This window comes from Euleptes europaea, chromosome 8 (assembly GCF_029931775.1).
Source record: "Euleptes europaea isolate rEulEur1 chromosome 8, rEulEur1.hap1, whole genome shotgun sequence".
NCBI classification, from domain to species: domain Eukaryota; kingdom Metazoa; phylum Chordata; class Lepidosauria; order Squamata; family Sphaerodactylidae; genus Euleptes; species Euleptes europaea.
In genome coordinates this window covers 95,593,572-95,615,475 of record NC_079319.1, presented here as the reverse complement: position 1 = coordinate 95,615,475, position 21,904 = coordinate 95,593,572, and the positions used below count along the sequence as shown (strand labels likewise).

Sequence of the window (21,904 nt, the reverse complement as noted above, 5' to 3'; positions counted from 1 at the left end):
TGGAGCTTGTCCCTTATACAGAAAGGCCAAAATGTTAGAACTTCTTAGTTGAGCAGAAAAAGGCAGGATTTATGTTTGTAAAATGATCAAGGCTGTGGAGAAAGAGATTTTTCATGACAGTGAAAGTTGGAGGTCTCTCAATTATATTGATTGTGAGGTCCAAACATATTCCGTCCCCCCCCCCCAAAAAAAGAGGATTCTACACATAAAGCATGATATACTGGAGGTATTCAGTGCCATAGAAGAGGATTGCAGAAGTTAATATAGGATTGGTGTGTGTGTGTGTATAACATAAAATACCTGCGTTGCAGATGGTAAATCTTCTGTGAACAATCCGATAATAGTGAGCAGAAGAATAAGATTGGTCTTTTAAAGGGTGTTAAACCGCACGTTCACAGACAGCTCTTCTGAGGGATTCCAGTTGTTGGGGGGAGGCAAACAGCAGGATAAAGATGCTGTCATTATGGTCTTTGAGGAGGTATCCAGAAATGGGATGGGATTGCTGAGTTCGCTCATCAGAATGCAACTGCAAATTTGTTCTCCCCGGAGGGCAGGGCTAGTGGCAAAGCCTGGATTAAGCTGCCGTTCCTGCATTTGAGATGTGGTGTCTAACCAGAATGATTACAAGCCAGAATGTCACACTGGCTAAGAATCCCGGTCTGTGGCCCTCCTGCTAATCAGATAAAGTAGAGTTAGTGGGGCAGCCAGCAGTCAGAAGCCACCCTATGAATTGGAGTTTCATTAAACCATGGCTTAGCGTGGTGTCTGAACGCAGCCTACATATGAGTCTAAACCAGTCACTGAAAATAGTAGATATGTGATATGGGTAACGTTGCAAAGGTCAAGAACTTAGATCAAGTGGAATTCATTACATCCCTTACTCTTCAATTGAAAAACAATGAGTTTGAATTCCCACCTGTGTAGGGGGGTGGGGGGAAACCTCCTTGATTCTCAAGAAGAAAGCTTGGATAGAACTATTCTCCCTTTCCGCGAAAAGAAATTTTTGGCATGGGAGAGCATTCCAGCATGCAGTAGCCCTTGTGAACATAAGAACATAAGAGAAGCCATGCTGGATCAGACCCAGGCCCATCAAGTCCGGCAGTCTGTTCACACAGTGGCCAACCAGGTGCCTCTAGGAAGCCCACAAGCAAGACGACTGCAGCAGCATTTATCCTGCCTGTCTTCCAAAGCACTTAATATAATAGGCATGCTCCTCTGATCCTGGAGAGAATAGGTACACATCATGACTACTATCCATTTTTACTAGTAGGCTTTCAGGCAATAAAAATAGAATCTGTTCAGCCCAATAGCCTTTTGTTTTGGTTTTTTTCCTGACAGATGAATGATGGACCTCTGTGCAAATGCAGTGCTAAAGCCAGACGGACCGGGATAAGACACGGCATCTATCCTGGGGAAGAGGTAACTAGTTATAAATGTCACAATTGGCAGAAAAGCTATCATTTGCAAGTAGGCCCGCCAGCTCAGACTTAACTCGGAAGCTTCTGTTACAGATATCTGTTATGGGATTAAGAAATGTAGGGATATGGGATAATTATTGGCCTCTCTCTCTCCCTCCCTACCTCCCTCCCTCCCTCCCTCCCTCCCTCCCTCCTCCCGGGTTCGGCCTTGGCGGAGGCACCCATGTTAGGCACGGCCTCCCCGCACTTTGCTGCCAGGGGAGCCATCACAGAGGTGGCGGACAAGGCTGCAGCAGACGCGCTGACCCCATGGGTCAGCACCGAGCAGCCCTGGGCTGGTGCAGACACAGCGCCTGACGCGGGGGAGATACCGTTGGGGAGGCTCCCAGTGAATTCAGTCACGCCCGTGCCAGGACTGGTGTGGAGGCAGCCGAGCAGGGGGAAGGGACAGAGTCCCGCCTGACGCTGGCTTGCCCAAGGGGAGCGACCTCCAGCCCTAGGGAAGGGCAGGGCAAGACCAAGGAAGGCGAGAAAGACCCCTGGGATCCCACTTACCTGAAAAATGGGAGGGAAACTGACCGCACAGGTTCCTCCACCTCCTCCGCTCCTGACCCTGCTACTAGGGGCGGGTGCTGACCCCACCCCCTCTCACCAGACAGCCCAGCAGAAATATGAGCTGCCTGGCTGGGGTGGGGACCAACAAGACACCATTCCCCAGAGGAGTTGGATGACAAGGAGGGAAAGGTGGGGGGGAAGAGAAGCCCTCCTCGGGAGTAACGTCAGTGGCAGAGCCAGGCCCCGCCTGCGGGAAGGCTGGCTGATGAGGGATAATGGGAACAGGGGAGCACCTGGGGAGGAGGGTGGTGACTGGAAAGGAGCAGGTGTAGAAAATTCAGGGGGAAAGGGATAAATAGGAAGGAAAGGCCAGCTGATGAGGAGGAGAGAGAGAGCTGAAAGCACGAGGGAGAAGGCTAGAGAGAAGGAGTACAGAGTGCTGAAGCAGAAGTCCAGGGCAGAGGAGGCGCTTGGAGGCATTATCCAGCGTCTCTGCCTGGTCTGAGGCTGGCCCAATAGGGACTGGGGAGTGAGGGCAGAACGGAGGGGGCCGGGAGGAACAGCATATATACATTTTTTTGTGCGCTGAGATGAAGCAAGGTGAGAAACTTCTTAAACCGAGACGAACTCCTGTGGGAAGGTAACATCTTAACACAGCATCCTCTGTGACTGGTGGTTTATAACAGCGCTTACACAAATCAGTCCTTTTTCCTTTGAATTGATAAGCGTACCACTTCCTACTCTTCCTGGTTCTGTAGTGATATCCGTAAATATATGTTAGAATCCCTGCTTTACCCACAGGCTTTCGTGGCTGGGACACCCGTCTTCTGTCCTGTTGATCCCTGGTTGCGCCTTGGTTTCCTGAGTCCCCTTCCTCTTGTTTATTGCTGCCCATCTGATGCCTCCCTGGTTCCCTTGCCCCGTTTCTTCTCCCTTTCTTGGTGTGCTCTCAGTGGGCCCCGCTCAACTCCTCCAGTTCCCTCTTTTGCTAGGCTTTCTGTTTCCTCCTGTCTCCCTTCCCCACTGCTTCTTACATGAAGAGAATTGACAAACTGGGCCAAGCTAGAGCTTTTCTGTCTTTCTGTTGTTGTTGTTGTTGTTTTACTGGGGGGGCAGGTTGTGTGTGTGTGTGAGAATATTTAGAAAGGGCTTCCTGCCCACTGCATACTGAGGTGGTGCGGGCCACTTTACCACCTCAGGATTCTGCCATTCTGTTTGGTACATGAGTATAGCAGACCTTAATTTTTACCACTTCTTGTAATTTTACCACTATTACAGAATGCTCTTTGGATGGCCATTCTGTCTCTCTATTGGCATTAACCCTGGCTAACTACGCTATTCTTTATCATTTTTATTTCCCTAAAGCCTATTAAACCCTGTCGGCCCATGACCAACAACGCTGGAAGGTTGTACCACTACCGCATCACGGTGTCGCCTCCTACAAACTTCTTAGTAAGTACCAAACTGAACGGCAGCAGCCAGTAGACATCCTCTTTCTTTTCCTTTGCATTGTAATGAGAGAACGCTCCAACTTTTCGTCTTGTATCTTTAGACAGACAGACCAACTGTCATAGAGTACGATGACCATGAATACATCTTTGAGGGTTTCTCCATGTTTGCCCACACTCCGCTCACCAATGTAAGCAAGTTTTCTGTTTCAAATCTGTGTGGGATTTCTTGCCAAGTACACTGGCCTTGCTCAGATTTAAGGGTTGTTCTTTTTGATCTACCTCGCAGAAATTTCTGGTATTCTCTGCTTCCTCCTCCCTGCATAATTCCACAGGGCTCTGACCCTTTCTGCCTCATGCAGCATACATCCAACGTAGTATAATAGTCCAGGCATCAGTTGAGGACTGTGGAGGGCCAAGTTAAAATCTACTGGCTGACCCTCTTACGGGGTAGTTAGGCCAATTACTCTCTACTGGTCAATTACTCTCTTACAGGGTAGTTAGGAAGAATAAATAGGGGGAGGGCCCACACTAATAACCAAGTGAGTACTTTTTGCTGTGCATTGCAGAAATTACCACCGTATTTAACATTTATGTGGGATAGAGGTTTTCACACTGGGAATTCTGGGGAACCCTGGGAAACCCGTCAGGGGGCATCTCACCTACCACTTATATCGGCCCCTGAGCGAGGAGAACGTCGAGTGTGTTCTGGCTCACGTTCTCAGTCTGTGTCCCTTTGGGCTTGGCCAATGCTACGTAAAACTCACGACTGCAAACACGAGCCATAATCCTCTGCCGCAGACTGTGGTCCCTGGGAAGCTCGATTGATACAGAATGGGTTGCCTGAAGGTAGGGATGTGAGAATTACTTCCTTTCAAGTATGCAGAGCAAATCGCTCTCCCTGTACTTCTTGGAAGATTCCTTGGATGGGTAATCTGCAGCATGTATTGTGTAGCGGGCAGTCTGTTGTGGTCTGAAGTCGGGGTCTCAGCTTCTCAACTTTTCTTACCTTAACAGCACAGCCCTAAGGATGGCTATTCCATCTAAGTCCACTGAAAGCAATAGGCTTAGAGCGGAGTAAGTCTGCATAGGAGTGCACTGTAAGTCCTCTTTTTGGTTCCCGTTTGGTGAGCTCTAAAATGAAACCATGGCAGCTTCAGCCGCCTGGAAGAGCGGAAACTGGGGAACTTGTGCTGAGAGCCAGCTAGTGTAGTGGTTAGAGTGTTGAACTGGGATGTAGAAGCCCTGGGCTCAGATCCCCACTCTGCCATGGAAGCCCGCTAGCTGACCTGGGGCCAGTCACTCTCAGCCTAGCCTACCTCGCAGTGTTGTTGTGAGGATAAGGTAGTGGAGAAAAGAACAATGTTGCAAGCCCTTTTGGGATTCCATGGGGGAGAAAAGCAGGGTATAAGTACCTAAGTTAATAAATTGAAGCCCCCCCCCTCCCGTTCACATCTAAGCCATCAACTCTGTAGGCATTTGTAATATTGGGATAAGAATATTGATCTGTTTGTACGGGGCTATGGTCAGCATAATGTATGTGAAGCACTTTGAGAGTTTCAAGGCTGTTTCTTGATGATGTTATTGTGTGTGTGTGTGTAAAGTGCCGTCAAGTCGCAGCCGACTTATGGCGACCCCTTTTGGTGTTTTCATGGCAAGAGACTAGCAGAGGTGGTTTGCCAGTGCCTTCCTCTGCACAGCAACCCTGGCATTCCTTGGTGGTCTCCCATCCAAATACTAACCAGGGCTGATCCTGCTTTGCTTCTGAGATCTGACGAGATCAGGATAGCCTGGGCCATCCAGGTCAGGGCGATGATGTTATTAGCCATTATTAAAAACAACACCAAAAGGGAATGTTGTGTACAAACAGAAAGAAAGAAAAAAAGCTAAATAGCACCACACAGTATGGCTGCAGTGGACAGGACACGCCAGCCAGTGAAGAAATTCCTTCGAACAGTATTGTAAAATGAGTGTAATGATTACTGGTACAGAACTAAACTCATTTACTAAATATATAGACAAAAAGAGTCTCTCAAGAAGCACACGAATATTAATTAACATGTGCTAAATGCATCTCCACAGAAAATCCATCGCAAGTCCATCAAAAGGGCAGGCAGACGGGCAGGTGGGCCATACAGCCCCGCTCTGAAACGTGCCTTCCTCGGAAGAGCGCAGAGTCGAAGACAATCAAGTGAATTTTCAAGTGATAAATTCCCATTCCCAGAACAGTAAGCAAAAGGCACTGTGGGAAGTTCTGGCTTTCTCCCATATATTCAGAGTCTAAGCATTTAAGAGTCCCTTCATTCTCCTTAATCTTACTGGGGCGGGGTGGGGGGAAGCTAAGTTAAATTCTGCAGCTGATCTATTTCTGGGTTGGGGGTGGGGAGAAACAGATATAAATAAATAAATAATAGCTGTAGGCACATGCTCTTCCTTCAGGTTTACCACTGTCAGCAATAGATTTGTATTTATATATGTGCCGAACAATTACATGAGGTATTAATGGGCCTAAACAGAATTTCCTGTTCCCAGTGAAATGCCGTTTTCTCCCGCAAGCCTCTCTAGTTCTTCCTTCAGTCTCCAGTAGAGGGCAGTGTTTGCTCAGTGCTTTCTGTTCATTTTCCATATAATTTATATGTATATATGTTACCAGCTAGTAGTCACAAGGTTGTGTTTTTGAAGATTTAAATAGCTTTGATCATGTACCAGAAGACTGCGGAAGATACCGTGAGGGTGCTAGGTGCATCTCACTTAAAGCTGAACCTGTCTTCCGTCTTTTTTCCCCTCCCGTCTCCAGATTCCTCTGTGTAAAGTCATCAGATTTAACATCGATTATACAATCCATTTCATTGAGGAGATGACGCCCGAAGTAAGTTCTGGGACAGGTTATTCAAGACATTTGTTTGCGTGGTGAGGTGTCCAGACATTTTAGATTGCGCCCTGTGCCTAGACTCTGCCTAGATTGTGGGGCTGGGTGAGAATTTGTGATTAAAAAGTGTGCAGTTCTGGAATGCCAAAATAAAAAGAGAATACAGGAAGGAGTTTAAAAAAAAAAGCAAAGTGAATGCATTTGTAAGGGTTGGCCTTAGGGTTGCCAGGTCTCCCACCCCCCTCTGCCACTGGGTGGGGGGGGAGGGATGCCAGATCCAGGCTGGGATACTTCTGGGGATTTGGGGGTGGAGCCAGAGAGGGCAGGGACCTCAGTGGGGTACAATGCCACAGGGTCCACCCTACAAAGCAGCTGTTTTTCTCCAGGGGGGGAACTGATCTCTGTAGTCTGGAGCTGAGCTCTAATTAACAGGGGGGTCCGTAGGCCCCACCTGGCAGCTGGCATCCCTGGTTGGCCTTGAATTTTAGTTGCTTGCTGATTCCAATGCATTTCTAGCACAGTGTTGTGTTTGGAGAGCCAGGCTAAGATATGGCTCTCCTCACTCTGCCTTGGCAGCTTGCTGGATGACTTTGGGGCCAGGCACTTTCTCTCTGCCTAGCCTACCTCACAAGGTTGTTGTGAAGATAAAAGTGAGAAAGAACATTAGGACATAAGAACAGCCCTGCTGGATCAGACCAAGGCCCACCAAGTCCAGCAGCCTGTTCACACAGTGGCCCAACCAGGTGCCTCTAGGGAGCCCACAAGCAAGACCACTGCAGCAGCACCATCCTGCCTGTGTTCCACAGCACCTCATATAATAGGGATGCTCCTCTGATACTAGAGAGAATAGGTATGCAGCATGACTAGTATCCATTTTTACTAGTAGCCATGGATAGCCCTCTCCTCCATGAATATGTCCACTCCCTTCTTAAAGCCTTCCAAGTTGGCAGCCATCACCACATCCTGGGGCAGGGAGTTCCACAGTTTAACTATGTAGGGTTGTATCCTGTGGCTCCGTTCCACTAGTCATAGTCCTTTCATCTAACACAAGGAAGCCTTCCCACTGACCCAAGAAGCTCTGCTGGTGGGGAAGAGGACATGACATTTCCAAGCTTGTGTTTGCTGTTTAATGTGTAAACTGTGTGTAGGGACGAATGGCTGATAGGAGGATATTGCTTTACCCTTCCCCAGGGAAGCACAAAGATTGGCTTGGTTTGCCAAGCGGGTTCTCTTTGTATTGGTCACCAACCCACTCCCCACGGCCCTATACAAAAGTCTGAGGTGGGAAGGAGAGGCAAGATTTCTCTCGTCTGGGCCGGAGTGCGAAGGGGGTTAAGAAACAGTAGGAGAGACTCCTGCTGGTTCTGACTCTCTCTAGACTGCTCAGGTGAGGGTGCATGCGCAGCTGGGCCTTCTTCTCGCCAGAGCCACCCTCTTGGGGCAGGCTGATGGTCAACACTCCATCATCCTGTTCTACCCAGCAGCCAACCAGAAGCCTCTGGAAGGCCCACCAACAGAGCTGAAGGCCTGCCTCTGATACTGTCCCTCAGACACCACTGTCCAGAGTGTTGCTGCCTCTGAAGGAGAAGAGAGAAGAGTTGGTTTTTTATACCCCACTTTTCTCTACTGAAAGAAGTCTCAAACTGGCTTACAATCACCTTCCCTTCCCCTCCCCGCAACAGACACCTTGAGAGGTAGGTGGGGCTGGGAGGGTTCTGAGAGAACTGTAACTAGCCCAGGGTCAACCAGCAGGCTTCATGTGTAGGAGTGGGGAATCAAGCCCGGTTCTCCAGATTAGAGTCCACCGCTCTTAACCACTACACCACACTAGTTCCATCAGGTCATTATGGATAAGAGTCTTCGATGGTTCTGTTCTCCGTGAATTTGTTGAGTCTCCTTGTAAAGCCGACTGAACTAGTAATTTTTGCTACATGCTGTGATGCTGAATTCCACAAGTTAGTTACTCTGTAAAGAAGTACGTCTCAGTAGAGGATTGGGTGCTAGTGAGTGGGCTTGTGGGTGTCACTGCCCCCCCCCCCCCCACTTTGTCCCAGATTCCCAGTTGTGTTTTCTGGGCAAGCAGGAAAAAATGGAGGGGGGATTAAAATGCAATGGGTGGGGAAAGGTAAACCTGCCCCCTTTGTCACTTTACTTCATCTCCCTTTACTACATTCAGTGCTAACATTTGATTGGGAATCTTTGTATTTGCTGTGAAATACATAATTCAGTCCTGAACCATTGGAGAGTTGCTACCAATCCGAGGAAACGATAATTGCCTGCAGGCGCCATGGTGCTCACCAACACCTTTCTTGGCTCCCTCTAAATGTTTCTAGAGAGTGGGTGAGGTCAAGTAGGCCTTTTTCCCATCAACGCTTCTGACTGGAGATCTGATTAAAATAACATTGTTTCCGCTGCTACCTCAGAGTTGGTTTCTCCCTCATCCATCTTTCCCAATTTATTTTTAAAATCACCCCTCTTCTCCCCTGCACTTCTGCTTCCTCTGTGTGTTTAGCTCCACCTCCTGCGGCAGCCATTTTGTGGTTCACTCCCCTTCTTGCTGCAGCCATTTTGTAGTTGCGTGCCCCACCCTTTGTCAGAATACCAAATGTGCCTGCAGGCTCAAAAGATTTGGGGACTCCTAGCCTAGTGGGACCAATGGTCTGATTCAGTATAAGGCTGTTTCTTATATGCCTACATCACATGCTCTGCCACCAATTTCCTCCTTTCCCAATAGATTCCAGTCTGCAGCCCCTCAAGTGGTTTTACTGTGCGTCAGTGTCCGTCCATCTGTCTTACTTGGATGTGACTGACTGTGTGTATGGATGTATAAAGGGAGAAATATTACAGGTACAGATGCTTGTCTGTAATAACCCAGAGTGACACTATTTGTATTTTAGTCCTGTCACATCTGGTTGGAGAATATACAGTTTAATTGGAATAGTTTCTTTCCAAACCAGTGCATACATTTTTATGGCTTTTCTTCCTTGCCTGTTCTAAAGGACAATAATCCCCAATTTGTGATTTACTGATTTGTGTCTGGGAGAGTGTCTTGCTACAGCACCCATGGTAATTTATCAGCTTTTAGCTAGGACAAGCTGGACTAGGAGAATTATGAGAGAGGTCCTCTTTTTCCACACATATCATCCCTCCCGCTTATTCTGGTGAAAGGCTTTTGGCACGCTATAACTTACAGCATTGTCCTGAACTCATAATTTTTGCCTCCAGTCTGGATTTAGACTTTTCATATGGATATTTCTTCATGATCCGCATGAAGCCGTCTTAGACCTGAGTCAAGCCATTGGTCTATCAAGATCAGCGTTGTCTGCCTTAACTGGCAGGGGCTCTCCCGGGTCTTAGATAAAGTCTTTCAAAACACCTATTAGTTGTTCTTTTTATTTGAAGATTGAACCTGGGATGTCATGGCATGCGAAGGAGACGCTCTTGTCACAGAACCACATCCCCTCCCCAATGCGCTGAATTGCTTTTTGTGAGGATTTGCTTGGGGCCGATTCGGATGTGCGCACGTGCTGCTGTGGCCATCCATGCTCAGGGGAATAGCGCTGGAGTAGCTCTTTGCTGTCAGTTCAAGCACATGCAGGATCATGAGGTCGCCTCTGTACGTCTGTGGGGTAACAGATTCTAGCATGGGGACGGTGCACGTGCTTGGACTGAAGCGCAAGGGGCAGGAGGCAAAGGCTTACTGCACCTGTTTTGTCTGTACCGTGGTGGCAGAGCTTTTGGGGGAAACACTAGCTCAGTGGAAGAGCGCGTGCTTTACGCACAGCAGGTTCCCCAGCGTCTCTGGCAGAAGGATTTCTTGTATCGGGGCTGTGGACAGGATGCCTGCCTGAGACCCGGAAGGGCTGCTGCCCGTCAGTGAGGGGCCAGATCCACCAGCCGTTCAGCATAAGACAGCTGCTTGTTGCTTCAGGTGCCTGTAAAAGACAGCAAAATCAACACTTCAAAAGCTATGAAAGACAACAAAAGGGAATGAAGAACCGCACCACAGCATTAAAGAACGTAACTAAGGGCAGCCTTAGTCTGGTACATAGGATTTGATCACAAGATGTGAACTTGTCACTGTTAATATGTTTTAAAAAAAAACAAAAAAACCTATGGCTGCCATTGTGAACTCACAGGTGCTGACCTCTTAGATGTGTTTAAGGGGCTGGGAGCCGTCTGTAGAGTCGTGTTCTCCCCTTAACTGGCGCCTCCAGTCTCCAAGATGCATTTCCTCTGAATGTTCTCTGCTGGCCTTATCTGTAGTCAAGGTTGACACCAACACTAATAGGGCGCTGAGAAGTCCATCAGCGGCTAAAGGGAAACCTCCGCCTCCAGAAGCTGTAAACCCCTCAATACAGTAGCCTTGTTTACAAGTTACAGTGAATGCAGGTACAATCTGTATGCAGGGTACACTTTTGATTTTTCTTCATATGTTCAATGAGTAATGAACATTGGGCCAGCATGGTGTAGTGGTTTAGAGTGGTGGTTTGGAGCAGTGGACTCTGATCTGGAGAACCGGATTTGATTCCCCACTCCTCCACACAATAATGGATAAGCAGGGCTGTGCATTTAAAATACCTAAACAAGAATGTTGTGCTAAAACCAAACCAGTTTTCTGTACCAAGAAATGCTAAAATCTGTCTTCTGTGTAACTCAAGCAAGTTAGATGAAATTTCATTTTTTTTCCCCTTGTTTGATAAAAACTATTTTTTGTTTGTTGGTGTAGTGGTTAAGAGTGGTGGTTTGGAGCGGTGGACTCTGATCTGGGGAAACTGGTTTGTTTCTCCACTCCTCCACATGAGCAGCGGAGGCTAATCTGGTGAACTAGATTTGTTTCCCCACTCCTACACACGAAGCTAGCTGGGTGAACTTGGGCTAGTTGCACTCTCTCAGCCCACCTACCTCACATGGTGTCTGTTGTGGGGAGGGGAGGGAAAGGGGATTGTAAGCTGGTTTATTTCTTCCTTAAGTGGTAGAGAAAGTCGGCATATAAAAACCAACTCTTCTTTCTCTGCTTCTTCCTCCTCGTCATGTTATATTCAATGCATGTTCAGCTGAATGTGTGCTAGAAGTCCCACATTTATCCAGATGCTGGACCCCGGTTTCATTTGCAAAGTGAACGCACGTTGGTTCTTTCTACAAATGTATAGGCAGGATGTTGGTGTGTTCAGTGTAACATGTGAACAGGACTAGTATTAGAAGGGAACATCAGGACAAGGCTCCTGTGCCCTGATTTTTTTTAAATTTTAATTTACTTTATTAAAACAAAATAAAATACAATATAAGAGTCTAGAACAGAAATTGCTAAATGTATCAACAACAAAATATACCAGCACAAACTAACTGAACATTCTAGTCAAAAAACATCCAATTTTTCAAGACCTTTCAAACTTTTGGCCATGTAAAAGACAGGTTAGTTTACTCAGACGCATACCCACTCTTGACAGCTTCTCCAGCCCCTCCTCCTTTGGGATTATATTTTTCTTCCAAATTTGGGCAGGTATTAACCTTGCCGATGTTACTGCATTAAGCACAAATTCATGGACTTCTTTCGGAAGAGAATCCGCCTAATTCAACAAGAAAACCTTAAGGGACAGTGGTAACTCTTTATACCTTGTGAGATCACCATAGCAATCATCTTCCAGTATTCTACTGCTCTGCTTCATTCCCGCCATAAGTGTATACAATTTGCATTAGCTGCTCCACATATCCAACAATCCCCTTTAGCCCCTTGATATATTTTTTGCCAATTTAGAGGGTGACAGGTGCCTCTGGAATAGCATTTTTATTATTCTGTGCCCTGTTTGTTGACCCTCTAGGGCAGCGAGTTTGCTACTGTGTGGAACAGGATGCTGGACTAGATGGCCGGGCACTTCTTATGTCGACTGTGGTTGAACTTTCTCAGCGTTGAACAGATAATGGATAAGCAGGGCTGTTCATTTAAAATAAATAGGGATGTTGTGCTAAAACAGACTCAATTTTCTGTACCAAGAAAAGCTAAATTCTGTCTTCTGTGTAACACAAGCAAGATAGATGAAATTGCATATATTTTTTCTTGTTTGATAAAAATTATTTTGTGTCGAAAGTAGATTCCTTTGAAATGGGGTGTTGGAGGAGAGTGTTACAGATACCGTGGACTGCCTCCAAAAACATCAGTGGGTTCTAGATCAAATCAAACCTGAACTGACCCTAGAAGCTAAAATGGCTAGACTGAGGCTATCGTACTTTGGTCACATTATGAGAAGACCAGAGTCACTGGAAAAGACAATCATGCTAGGAAACGTTGAAGGCAGCAGGAAAAGAGGAAGACCCAACAAGAGATGGACTCTATAAAGGAAACCACGGCACCTCAATTTGCAAGACCTGAGCAAGGTTGTTAAGGATAGGATGCTTTGGAGAACATTGAAGGCATCTTGGCCATCTTCTGGGCATGTAGTAGGGGTCACTGGCGGGGTGGGGGGATTTAGTTTTGAATTGCCTGCATTGTGCAGGGGGTTGGACTAGATGACTCTGGAGGTCCCTTCCAATTCTATGATTCAAAGGGTCGCCATGAGCAACTTGACAGCACTTAACACACCTTTTGTGTTTGTTAATCATGGAGAAGGGTGAAGAGCTTCTGAGCCCTGGCTCCAGGTTCTCAGGAATCCGCCACGCAAGCTTATCTTCACAGGCATGAGGACTAGAAACTTGTTCTCCTTTAGAGCTGGAAACTGCTTCAGCCCTCAGAATGAGCATTGTTATGATCTTGGGATGTTGCTCGTTTGTTGACAGTATTGTATGGCATTACATTGTCTTTCTTTTGTTTTACAGAATTTTTGTGTTAGAGGGCTGGAATTGTTCTCTTCGTATCTGTTCAAAGATATTCTAGAACTATACGACTGGAATCTTATAGGTAACTGCCTGATTTTATACATATATTGCTTTGTTAGTATTGTGTATGTGTATACATTATGTGAACATACGTTTACTTATTGTTGTGAAGTCACAGCTGAGCCTGTAGAATTTTCAAGGCAAGAGACATTTGGAGGTGGTTTGTCATTGCCTGCCTCTGCATCATGACCCTGGTATTCCCTTGGAGGTCTCCCATTGAAATACTAGTCAGGGCCAACCTTGCTTAGCTTCCGAGACCTGATGAGATTGGATTAGCCTGGGTTATCCAGGTCGGGGAAATGGGGAGAATGAAACTCCTGTTTCTCCTCAAACCTTAGCACAAGTGAGATAAAATCCTGCTTCCCAAGGATTTTGCACTTCCCAGAGGTCTTGAGGGGTGTGTGTGTGTGTGTTGCGGAATTTTAAAGAAATGAGACCAGACCTTTTTCTCTCTTTGGATTCTCATATTTGGAGAATATACATAGCCCAGGGTCCCCAGCATGATGTACGTGAACTCCACGGCTCCAGCCAGCACCCTTCCTGGTGCCTGCCAAATGTTTTAGAAAGCGGGTGGGGTCAGGTGGGGCTTTTGCCCCTAGCAAGGCTTCTGATTGGCCATTGGCTGTGCAGGTTTTTAAAAACGTTGTTTTGGCATCTGCACAAGGATCTTCCCTGTGTGACTGAAGGTAAGTTTCGGCAGCCGTTTTATGGCTGGCTGTGCCTCCTGACGCTTTACCAAAGCTGTCCATATTTAATTGCAAGCTTACAAGCTTCTTTTCCCATAAGGGTTATTGGCACACGGAAACATTTGAAGCTTGAAAAAAGAATATGAAATGGGGACTTTACCGGAAGCCCATTGCGGTTTATAACTACTCCGTTGCCTGTGCATACTTACCAGTTGGATGTTTGGACTTTTGGCCTATTATACCTCGACTTACCTTTTAGAGAAATTGTATACTTATACTTACCTTTGGGATACTGTAACTGTGAATTTTGTTTGATTTTTGTCTTTTGCTCTTTGAGCACGTATTTATTCTTATAATTAAGGTTGTTCCTTTGAATAGACCTAATTGCATTTCAGTTTGAGTCTGAGCTTTTATTGTTAGCTATACAAGTGCATTATTTTGATTCCTAACCTCTAGGTACTAGCTGGAGAGTACAGCAACAAACAGATTAGCAGCCAGCCGGGCGCACTGAGAACCTGAACCACTGAATAATTCTATACCTTAATTGATTGCAAATAAGGAACAACAATATATGTGAAGCTATTGGCTGAAGAAGCTGCCTTTGGTAGTGAAAGCGCGATTGTTCGTCCGGACAGCGTTTCCATTTTTTTCAATATGCTTCCTTCCATGTTCCATGATTGAAACAAAATTTATAAAAGAAAAGAAAAAGTTATTAACTGAACTGAAATATAATTCATTTTGATACTATTGTAGCAAAGAGATATAGCTACTTCGTTTCTCTGTCTTTATGTTTTGTATTGTCTTAGTTGTCACACTGTATAGAATTGTGTAATTTTGGACACTGTACGTATTCACCACATGTTTGTAACAAGTACAATATAGCATTTTGATAAGCATTGAGAGCCTCATACTATTACTGTATACAACCTCCAGGTACTAGCTGGAGATCTGCTATTACAACTGTTCTCCAGCTGATAGAGATCAGTTCACCTGGAGAAAATGGCTGTTTTGGCCATTGGACTCTATGGCATTGAAGTCCCTCCCCAAGCCCCGCCTTCCTCAGGCTTCCTCCCCAAAACCTCCCACCAGTAGCGAAGAGGGACCTGGCAACCCTAGCCGCAAGCCAGGACTCCTGTCGTTCTTTTACTTTTTCCAAACCAGAATGCAAGTGAGAACTTGGAGGATTTGGTGAGTTGCTAGATGTTCCTGTTTGGGAGCCCCGTTGAGCTGGTGCATAGCTTTCTGGGTGGCTGTCTGCAAAATATGCACATACTCAAAGGTCTGCCAGGCCGTTACCTTGAGAGGGTTTCTTTGCTGTCAGTTGGGGCATTGTTACAACTGAGGCTTCAGAACAGTCTGCCCACGTCCCTTTGTAAGTTCTTCATCGTTTGGTTGGTTGGGGGGGGACCTGCGGAGAAACCTCAGCCAGCATGATTAATTATTCTGACACAGCCCATAAGGTGTGCACAATGAATTATTATCGTTCCAGACAAAAGCGTCACCACCACGGTGTTCGCAGACGGAAGGTGCATGTGGCTGTTGTACAATACAGTAAATTGTATGGGTGTCATGTAACCAGTCACAGGCAGCAAGCTGTCATTTGGGCTAGAAATGTTCCTTGGATTGTGACACAATAAAAATGTACAAATCACGCAGGCCTTTTTTTTTTTTCCCATTCAGACTTTCACAAAAACAAAGGATTTCCCCCCCAGAGAAGTGTTAAGCTGAGGTCTATAGCTTTTCTCTTGGAGTTTGATTTGTCTCTGAAGACTTATTTTAAGCAAATGCTTCCCTTGTAAGGATGACAAGTTTGAGGATTCTGTTGTGTATGCTTACCTTTGTTTTGTTAACAAATGTGTTTCCTCAGAGCAAGTTTTTGAATTAATTATGATGGAATTTTGCTTAATTTTTCTCCAGCGCAGCCTGAAAGACAGATTCTAAGTGCCTTCTTCTTCTGTTATTTTTGCCTAAAGATTTTAATTAAAATGGTAGCATAGGAAGAAAGCATTTTCAAAAAAATGTGCCATCAGGGCTATTGTGCATTTCAAAAGAAATTATTCTGAGGGGCAACCTCACCAGGCCGATCCAAATTATGCCCCCCCCCCCCCCGCCAAGCTCATCTGTGGCCTTCAACAATTGTTGAAGTTAAAGAAATTTGCATAATGGCTTTTTTTGCAAGAATATTTTTTGCCTGACTTATTCTGCATCAATCATGGGGGATAAACCAAAGATTTCTGCAGAGTATAACCCTCTGGTTTAGAAGTCTTGTCAGGTCAGGATTACACTATGAGAATTTTACAGGTATTGTCCATATGCTTTGACACTCATCTCCATAGCCATTAGGCTACAGTCTTAATTATAATTTTTCTCTGCCTATCTCTCACACACCCCGCTCCCCCAATTCGTTTGGATAATAAATTCTGGGCCCAATACTGCATGTTTTGTTTGCATGAATGATGCAACTGTGGCATGCACCAAGTTTGAATACACATTTTTTGGTTTACTATGATTCTAAAATAAGCCAGTGAACACTCGCTGGGACCGGCCAAGGATTTTATAGCTTCTTTGAGTGCCTTGGTTCTCTCCCAAATCATGAGAGAACACATGAAAGAGGTCACACCTTGGACTTAAATCTTTTGCACTAAGCCTTTGAGAGAAGGTTTGGTTTCAGGAGATTTGCTCTGAACCATGGACTGACCACTGCTGACTTAAAGCCAAGGTGAATGTGGCTCCAGCATCCCTCGTGAGAGGGCCTCTGGTTAAAATGGTCTGCCCTTGGTGGTTTATGAATCCTTCCGGAACAGTCTAGAGGATTTTAGGATACCAGTCACAGGCTCTGATGAGGCTTCAGTGGAAGTGTGAGGCGTAAAGCCCCCTGGAAGCTATCGACAAGGTTGCCCCTCATCAACCTCTCCCACCCTTGGGACGAAACCCAGCCCCCTGGGTGATCTGAAAAGGGTTGGGAGATGTCTAGAAAGGCGTCGGCTGAGAAATCCTCCGGTTCTTCAAGTACCGCCTAATCTCTGCTCTGAGGATTCCGTTTTATGCAGGCTGCTGAGATCTCACACAAACTCCTCTTGAGAGGTCACGTGCTGTTTGTAAATATCCTCCAGTTTGGGTTTTAATAAGGGCTTCAACTTTAATCTTGCCTTTTAAGACGAATACATTTCTTGTGGCATAAAATTTTATGTGCCAAAGCCCACTTTGGCATATGTGATAAGGCTTAGGCTCTTCAAAATTTATGCCAGAACAAATTTGTTAAGTGTTTAATTTGCTACAAGACTCTTTGTTGTTTTGGCTCCAGCAGACAAACATGGCTACTTCTCTGGAATTTGTAATGATTAAACCCCTTATCTGTATTTGAATTGCTGTTCATTTTCTTTATTTAAGGTCCTCCATCAGAAAACAATGATGCTTCATGTCCCCGATTTCACTTCATGCCACGTTTCGTGAGGTTTCTTCCAGGTAAGACCTGTTTGGTATGAAAACTAGACATTGGATTGTTTCTCCATGAGGTTCTAGACTTGTGTCTTTGCCAGACTACTTCTGATTGCCCTGATGGGACGATGAGAAAAAAACTCCGTAGAGAAGAATGTCCTCCACATAGAAAAAAGAAGGGTCGTTGTCTGAAATTCTAGTCCTACATGACTAAGGAATTTTTGGTGGGTGGGGGAGTATGGAGTAGCATTTAGTCACTTGTACTCTGTTAAGAATTTCTTTAAGCATGCAAGAGTCATGACACTTTAGATTCTGATGTGTTTTCTGAGAAATACACACTTTCATCTCAGCAGATAACTCTCTCATAAAAAGCAACAATAACCAGTAAATGTCAAGGTTCAAAGTAAATATAAAAATAGCTGTTATTCTTTGAAAGAACAAAGGTTTTGTGAACATAGAAATGCAAAAACAGGAAATGGATTTTGTTTACTATGAGGAATTGAAACCAGAATTTAGTCTGGCCTCCTGTTGGATCAGTTTATTATTCAGTGAACTTTGGCTGTCGCTGTTGAGATAGCATTCATTAGACTGTTGCGGGAAAACGGGGGTTCGAGGAGGAGAGAGACCCGAGACCGTTAATCGAGAACACAGTTTTATTGCAGCTGCAGCTCAGCCTGCATTAACAAGCACAAAGACTGAGCCCCGATTGTACTGGGGCAACAACTTTTATCCCAGTTCCATGTTAAGACGTGGCACTTCAACATTCGGTGCCTGTATAGCTTATCTGGTAGTTTCACAGCGTCAGGAGAACAGCACTTCACCCGGTTCCCTTATCATTTACCATGACTTTTCCCCTACTGTCTCAACACATGAAGCTGTCTTATATGGAATCAGACCTTTCCCCTGCTGTTAAATTCCCCCCTTTGATACAAGTCCCTGCGCAGGACTTGATTAACACTCCTGCCCCTCTGAACCTCCATGGCCATGCCAGGGACATGAGGCCGGTTGCTGTTTTCCGCTCCACCATACCTTCCATCGCGGACTGCCACGCCTTGCTTATTAACGGCAGTATGCATGGTAACAATGCACATCCTAGGACCAAAAGGGCTACCATTATGACCAAAGTTTTCAACCCTCCTATCCCAGCAAACCACTCACCCAGCCAACCTTCAAATTCCCATCCTCCTCCCTCAGTTCACTCCCGGGCATGATCAGCGGTAGCTCAGGCCATGCTATGCAGTTTTATTAATGTCCACGTGAAAATCCTGTATGTACACACATTGTCCTTTGACTGCTGGACTTACCCCGCCCTGGGCAGTGAACACCATGTCTGATGCTTCTTGCATCAGAACAACATTTCTGATTTGGTGTGAGCACTTGTCCCGTGATAATCCCATAAACAAACATCCGCAGACGAGTAGTCCAAAAGAGAGTTGATTTATTGGAAGATCTACAGGTTTACAGCAGCTAAAAGTCAAGTTGGCACTAATGAAAACTATAAGCACGGTGCAGGGCCTATATCAGAGAGCATAGAACAATTCAGGATGCCATGGCAACCCCCCTCCCATTGAGGTAAGATTCTCACAGAGTCAAAACAAATAGTTGGCAGTAGAGCTGACCTTGGCCAGCACCTGGAGAAAGCACAACATCCTCTGTCAGACCATGCCTGGCATTCTCTGTACACAGCACAGGCTAGGCCTGACATTTAGCCCTGTTCTTCATTAAGTTTGTTCAGGGCTTTGATGTTATTGTTGAACATCCATTCTGTCCAGTTGCTCAGCTTTTGCAACTCCTGATAGTTCAACCCTGCCCCCGCCCAAGGGAAAAATCCCCTCATGAACCCCTCTCCAACCTTGTGACTTAAAGGAGACAAACCTGGGGATCACCGGACTCAGCACATGGGTTGCGGCCAGTGATATGGCATGTGGTTGGTGTTATGGAATTGGAGGGCAGGGGCTACCCTCCCAATGGTGCAGGTACCAGTTGTATGAGGGGGAATTGTCTTGTAGGCTTTTTGCCCACACAACAACCAGAGTCCCCGTAGGGGTATGGGTAGGACTTTCCCTTTTGATATCCCTGTCGTGAAGAGACCTTCAGGGTCCATGGCCATTTTTATCCAGGTACTGATCAAGTTACATGGGGATCCGTTACCTGTGCGATTTCCATAAATTCTATGATTACATTCGTAATTGGTAATATTCTGGTTGACTGGCCAGATTGAAGTGGTATCGAAAATTTCTTTACAAGCAGGGTAATTGTCCAGTTGGGTGGTGTTGCTCGAGCTATTTTGGTGCCGGATGCAGACTGGGGTTGTGTCAAGAATGGTTCCTCCTATTAAGGAGTGTCTCCCACCCGTCTGATTCAAGAATGCATAGCGCATGGTCCCCCCTTCCCACAATTTCTGCCATTCAGTAATATTTAGGGGATGCGCTCTTTCAGGCAAACCCTTTCTCCGGCTTTTTCGGGCATATGGCTACAGACCCAACAGTTCGTTTTATTCACTGTTTGGGCTATTTCCCTGATTTTAGTCAACCACTTGTTAGTCGCCCATGGTCCCATATCCGGATTTGCAAGTGGCAAGCCTATGTAAAACATAAAAGCCACTAACTGATGTCCCATCATCTTCGGGCGTGCATAGACTAGTCAGCGTCTGGAGTGACTAGAGCAGGCCGGTTGTCTTGTTGCCTGTGGTCCCCTACCGGGCTGGCAGGTGGGGAGCAAGGGAGGCGATTAACCGAATTCGCAGGGGATGTTCTGGATCAAAACTGTTAACCTGACAGCTCTGGGTAAACCTAGTTGCCACCGGGGGTGCTGGTTTTATATGCGAATGATGAACCCACGGCTTCACTTCAGCCACTCGAACTGCAGACGGGGTGGTAAGTAGGACTTGATAGGGACCCCTCCACCGCGGCCGGAGAGTCTCCTTAACCCACTCCTTGACCCACACCCAGTCCTCGGGCTGCACAGTATGCAAATCAGTGTGGAGTGCCACTGGGTCCACCTACGGAGAGAAGACAGAGCATTTCCCAGGGCCACCACTTGCTCCTGCAATGTTAAATCCCCTACTTGCTGTAAGTCCCCCCTTAGGTCCTGGGCAAGAGGGGGTGGTTGGCTGTACATCAGTTCAAAGGGAGATAGACCCCAGCGGCCGGGCATGCAGTATATCTGGAAAAGTGCAATGGGGAGCAAGGAGGGCCAGTACAGCTGAGTTTCATGGCAGAGTTTAGCCAGCTGGGCTTTAAGAGTCCAATTAATTCTCTCCACTTTCTCGGAACTTTGGGGCCGATATGCTGTATGTAAATTCCATGTGATGTCCAGAGCTCAAGCTAGATTCTGGACTATAGTAGCCACGAACTCCTTGCCGTTCTCCGATCCAATTGAGACAGGGATTCCATGACGTGGATCTGTTCCAGCAGTATTTTTGACACTTCAGTAGCTTTCTCAGCACGTGTAGCATATGCTTCAGGCCATCCCGTAAAGGAGCAGACAATTACCAGTAGATATTTCTTTCCCTGTGCCCTAGGCATTTCAGTGAAGTCAATCAACAGGTCCTGAAACGGTAACCCTCCTGAGAATTGGATCAGCGGGGGCTTCTGGGGTCCTTGCCAAGTGTTGAATTTGGCACAGGTTACACATTGCTGGCACACCGCCTGGGCTAGGGCAGCCAATCGGGGGACACAGAGCACAGGGTTAATGGCTGTAGTAAGCTCTGTTTTCCCTCCGTGGGTGGCTTCATGGAAAGCTTGGACGACAGTCGAGGCTAGAGCCTGGGGTACCACAATACGACCATCCTGCAGGCGGAACCACTTATCACTTTGATATGCTCCAGGCTCCGAATCAAACCATTTCCCTTCCACGCTGGAGTACCGGGGCTCCCACTCAGACAATGGCACGGGGAACAAGGCTCCGACATGAGCTTCAGCTGCAGGCAGGAGAGCAGCCTGCCGTGCTGCTCGGTCAGCGAAACGATTTCCCTGCGCCTCGAAAGAGTTCCCCTTGGGTCCGAGCAATCTGAGCCTTCTGTTGGGACACCCTGTGCCCAGCTTCATATAACAGTTGCAACAAACGGGTCGTTTCGGCCAAACTTGTTTGCGGGTGTCCGTGGCAATAAGGAGGTCATCTACATATTGGGACAAGGTGCCTGCCATGTGGGGTCCAGGGGCAAAGAAGGGGTCCAGGTCAGCGGCCAGAGCTGTTCCGAAAAAGATGGGACTATTTTTGATTCCCTGGGGCAGTCGGGACCAGGTGAGCTGACGTTCTTGCCCTCGGGGGGGCGGCAGCGTGTCCCATCACCCCCCCCCAAGACCATTGGAATGCGAAATACTCTTGACTGGGTGGGGCTAAGCGTAAACAAAAAATGCATCTTTCAAATCCAGAATGGAAAAATACATTGCAGAGGCTGGTATGAGACCCAGGAGCACGTATGGGTTCTGGCCGACAGGATGGAGAGTAACCGTAGCGCGGTTTATAGCCCGCAACTCTTGGACCGTCTGATAATCCTCGGTGCCTGGTTTCTGGACCGGTAGGAGGGGCATGTTCCAGGCAGATTGACATAGTCGCAGGATTCCATGTTGCAAGAGATGGTTCAGGTGTTTCTGAATTCCCTGACGAATCTTT

General features: G+C 46.6%; 1 protein-coding gene across 1 annotated transcript in view; it reads left to right on the top strand.

Annotated features, from left to right (window-relative positions):
* The window catches only part of DROSHA (drosha ribonuclease III), a 168,150-nt gene that overhangs the window by 10,008 nt on the left and 136,238 nt on the right, over positions 1–21,904 (top strand). The window contains exons 6-11 of the mRNA XM_056854571.1: positions 1,339–1,419; positions 3,339–3,425; positions 3,526–3,612; positions 6,219–6,290; positions 13,104–13,185; positions 17,240–17,314. Coding sequence (XP_056710549.1) covers positions 1,339–1,419; positions 3,339–3,425; positions 3,526–3,612; positions 6,219–6,290; positions 13,104–13,185; positions 17,240–17,314 — 484 coding nt within the window. The remainder of the gene's footprint in view (positions 1–1,338; positions 1,420–3,338; positions 3,426–3,525; positions 3,613–6,218; positions 6,291–13,103; positions 13,186–17,239; positions 17,315–21,904) is intronic.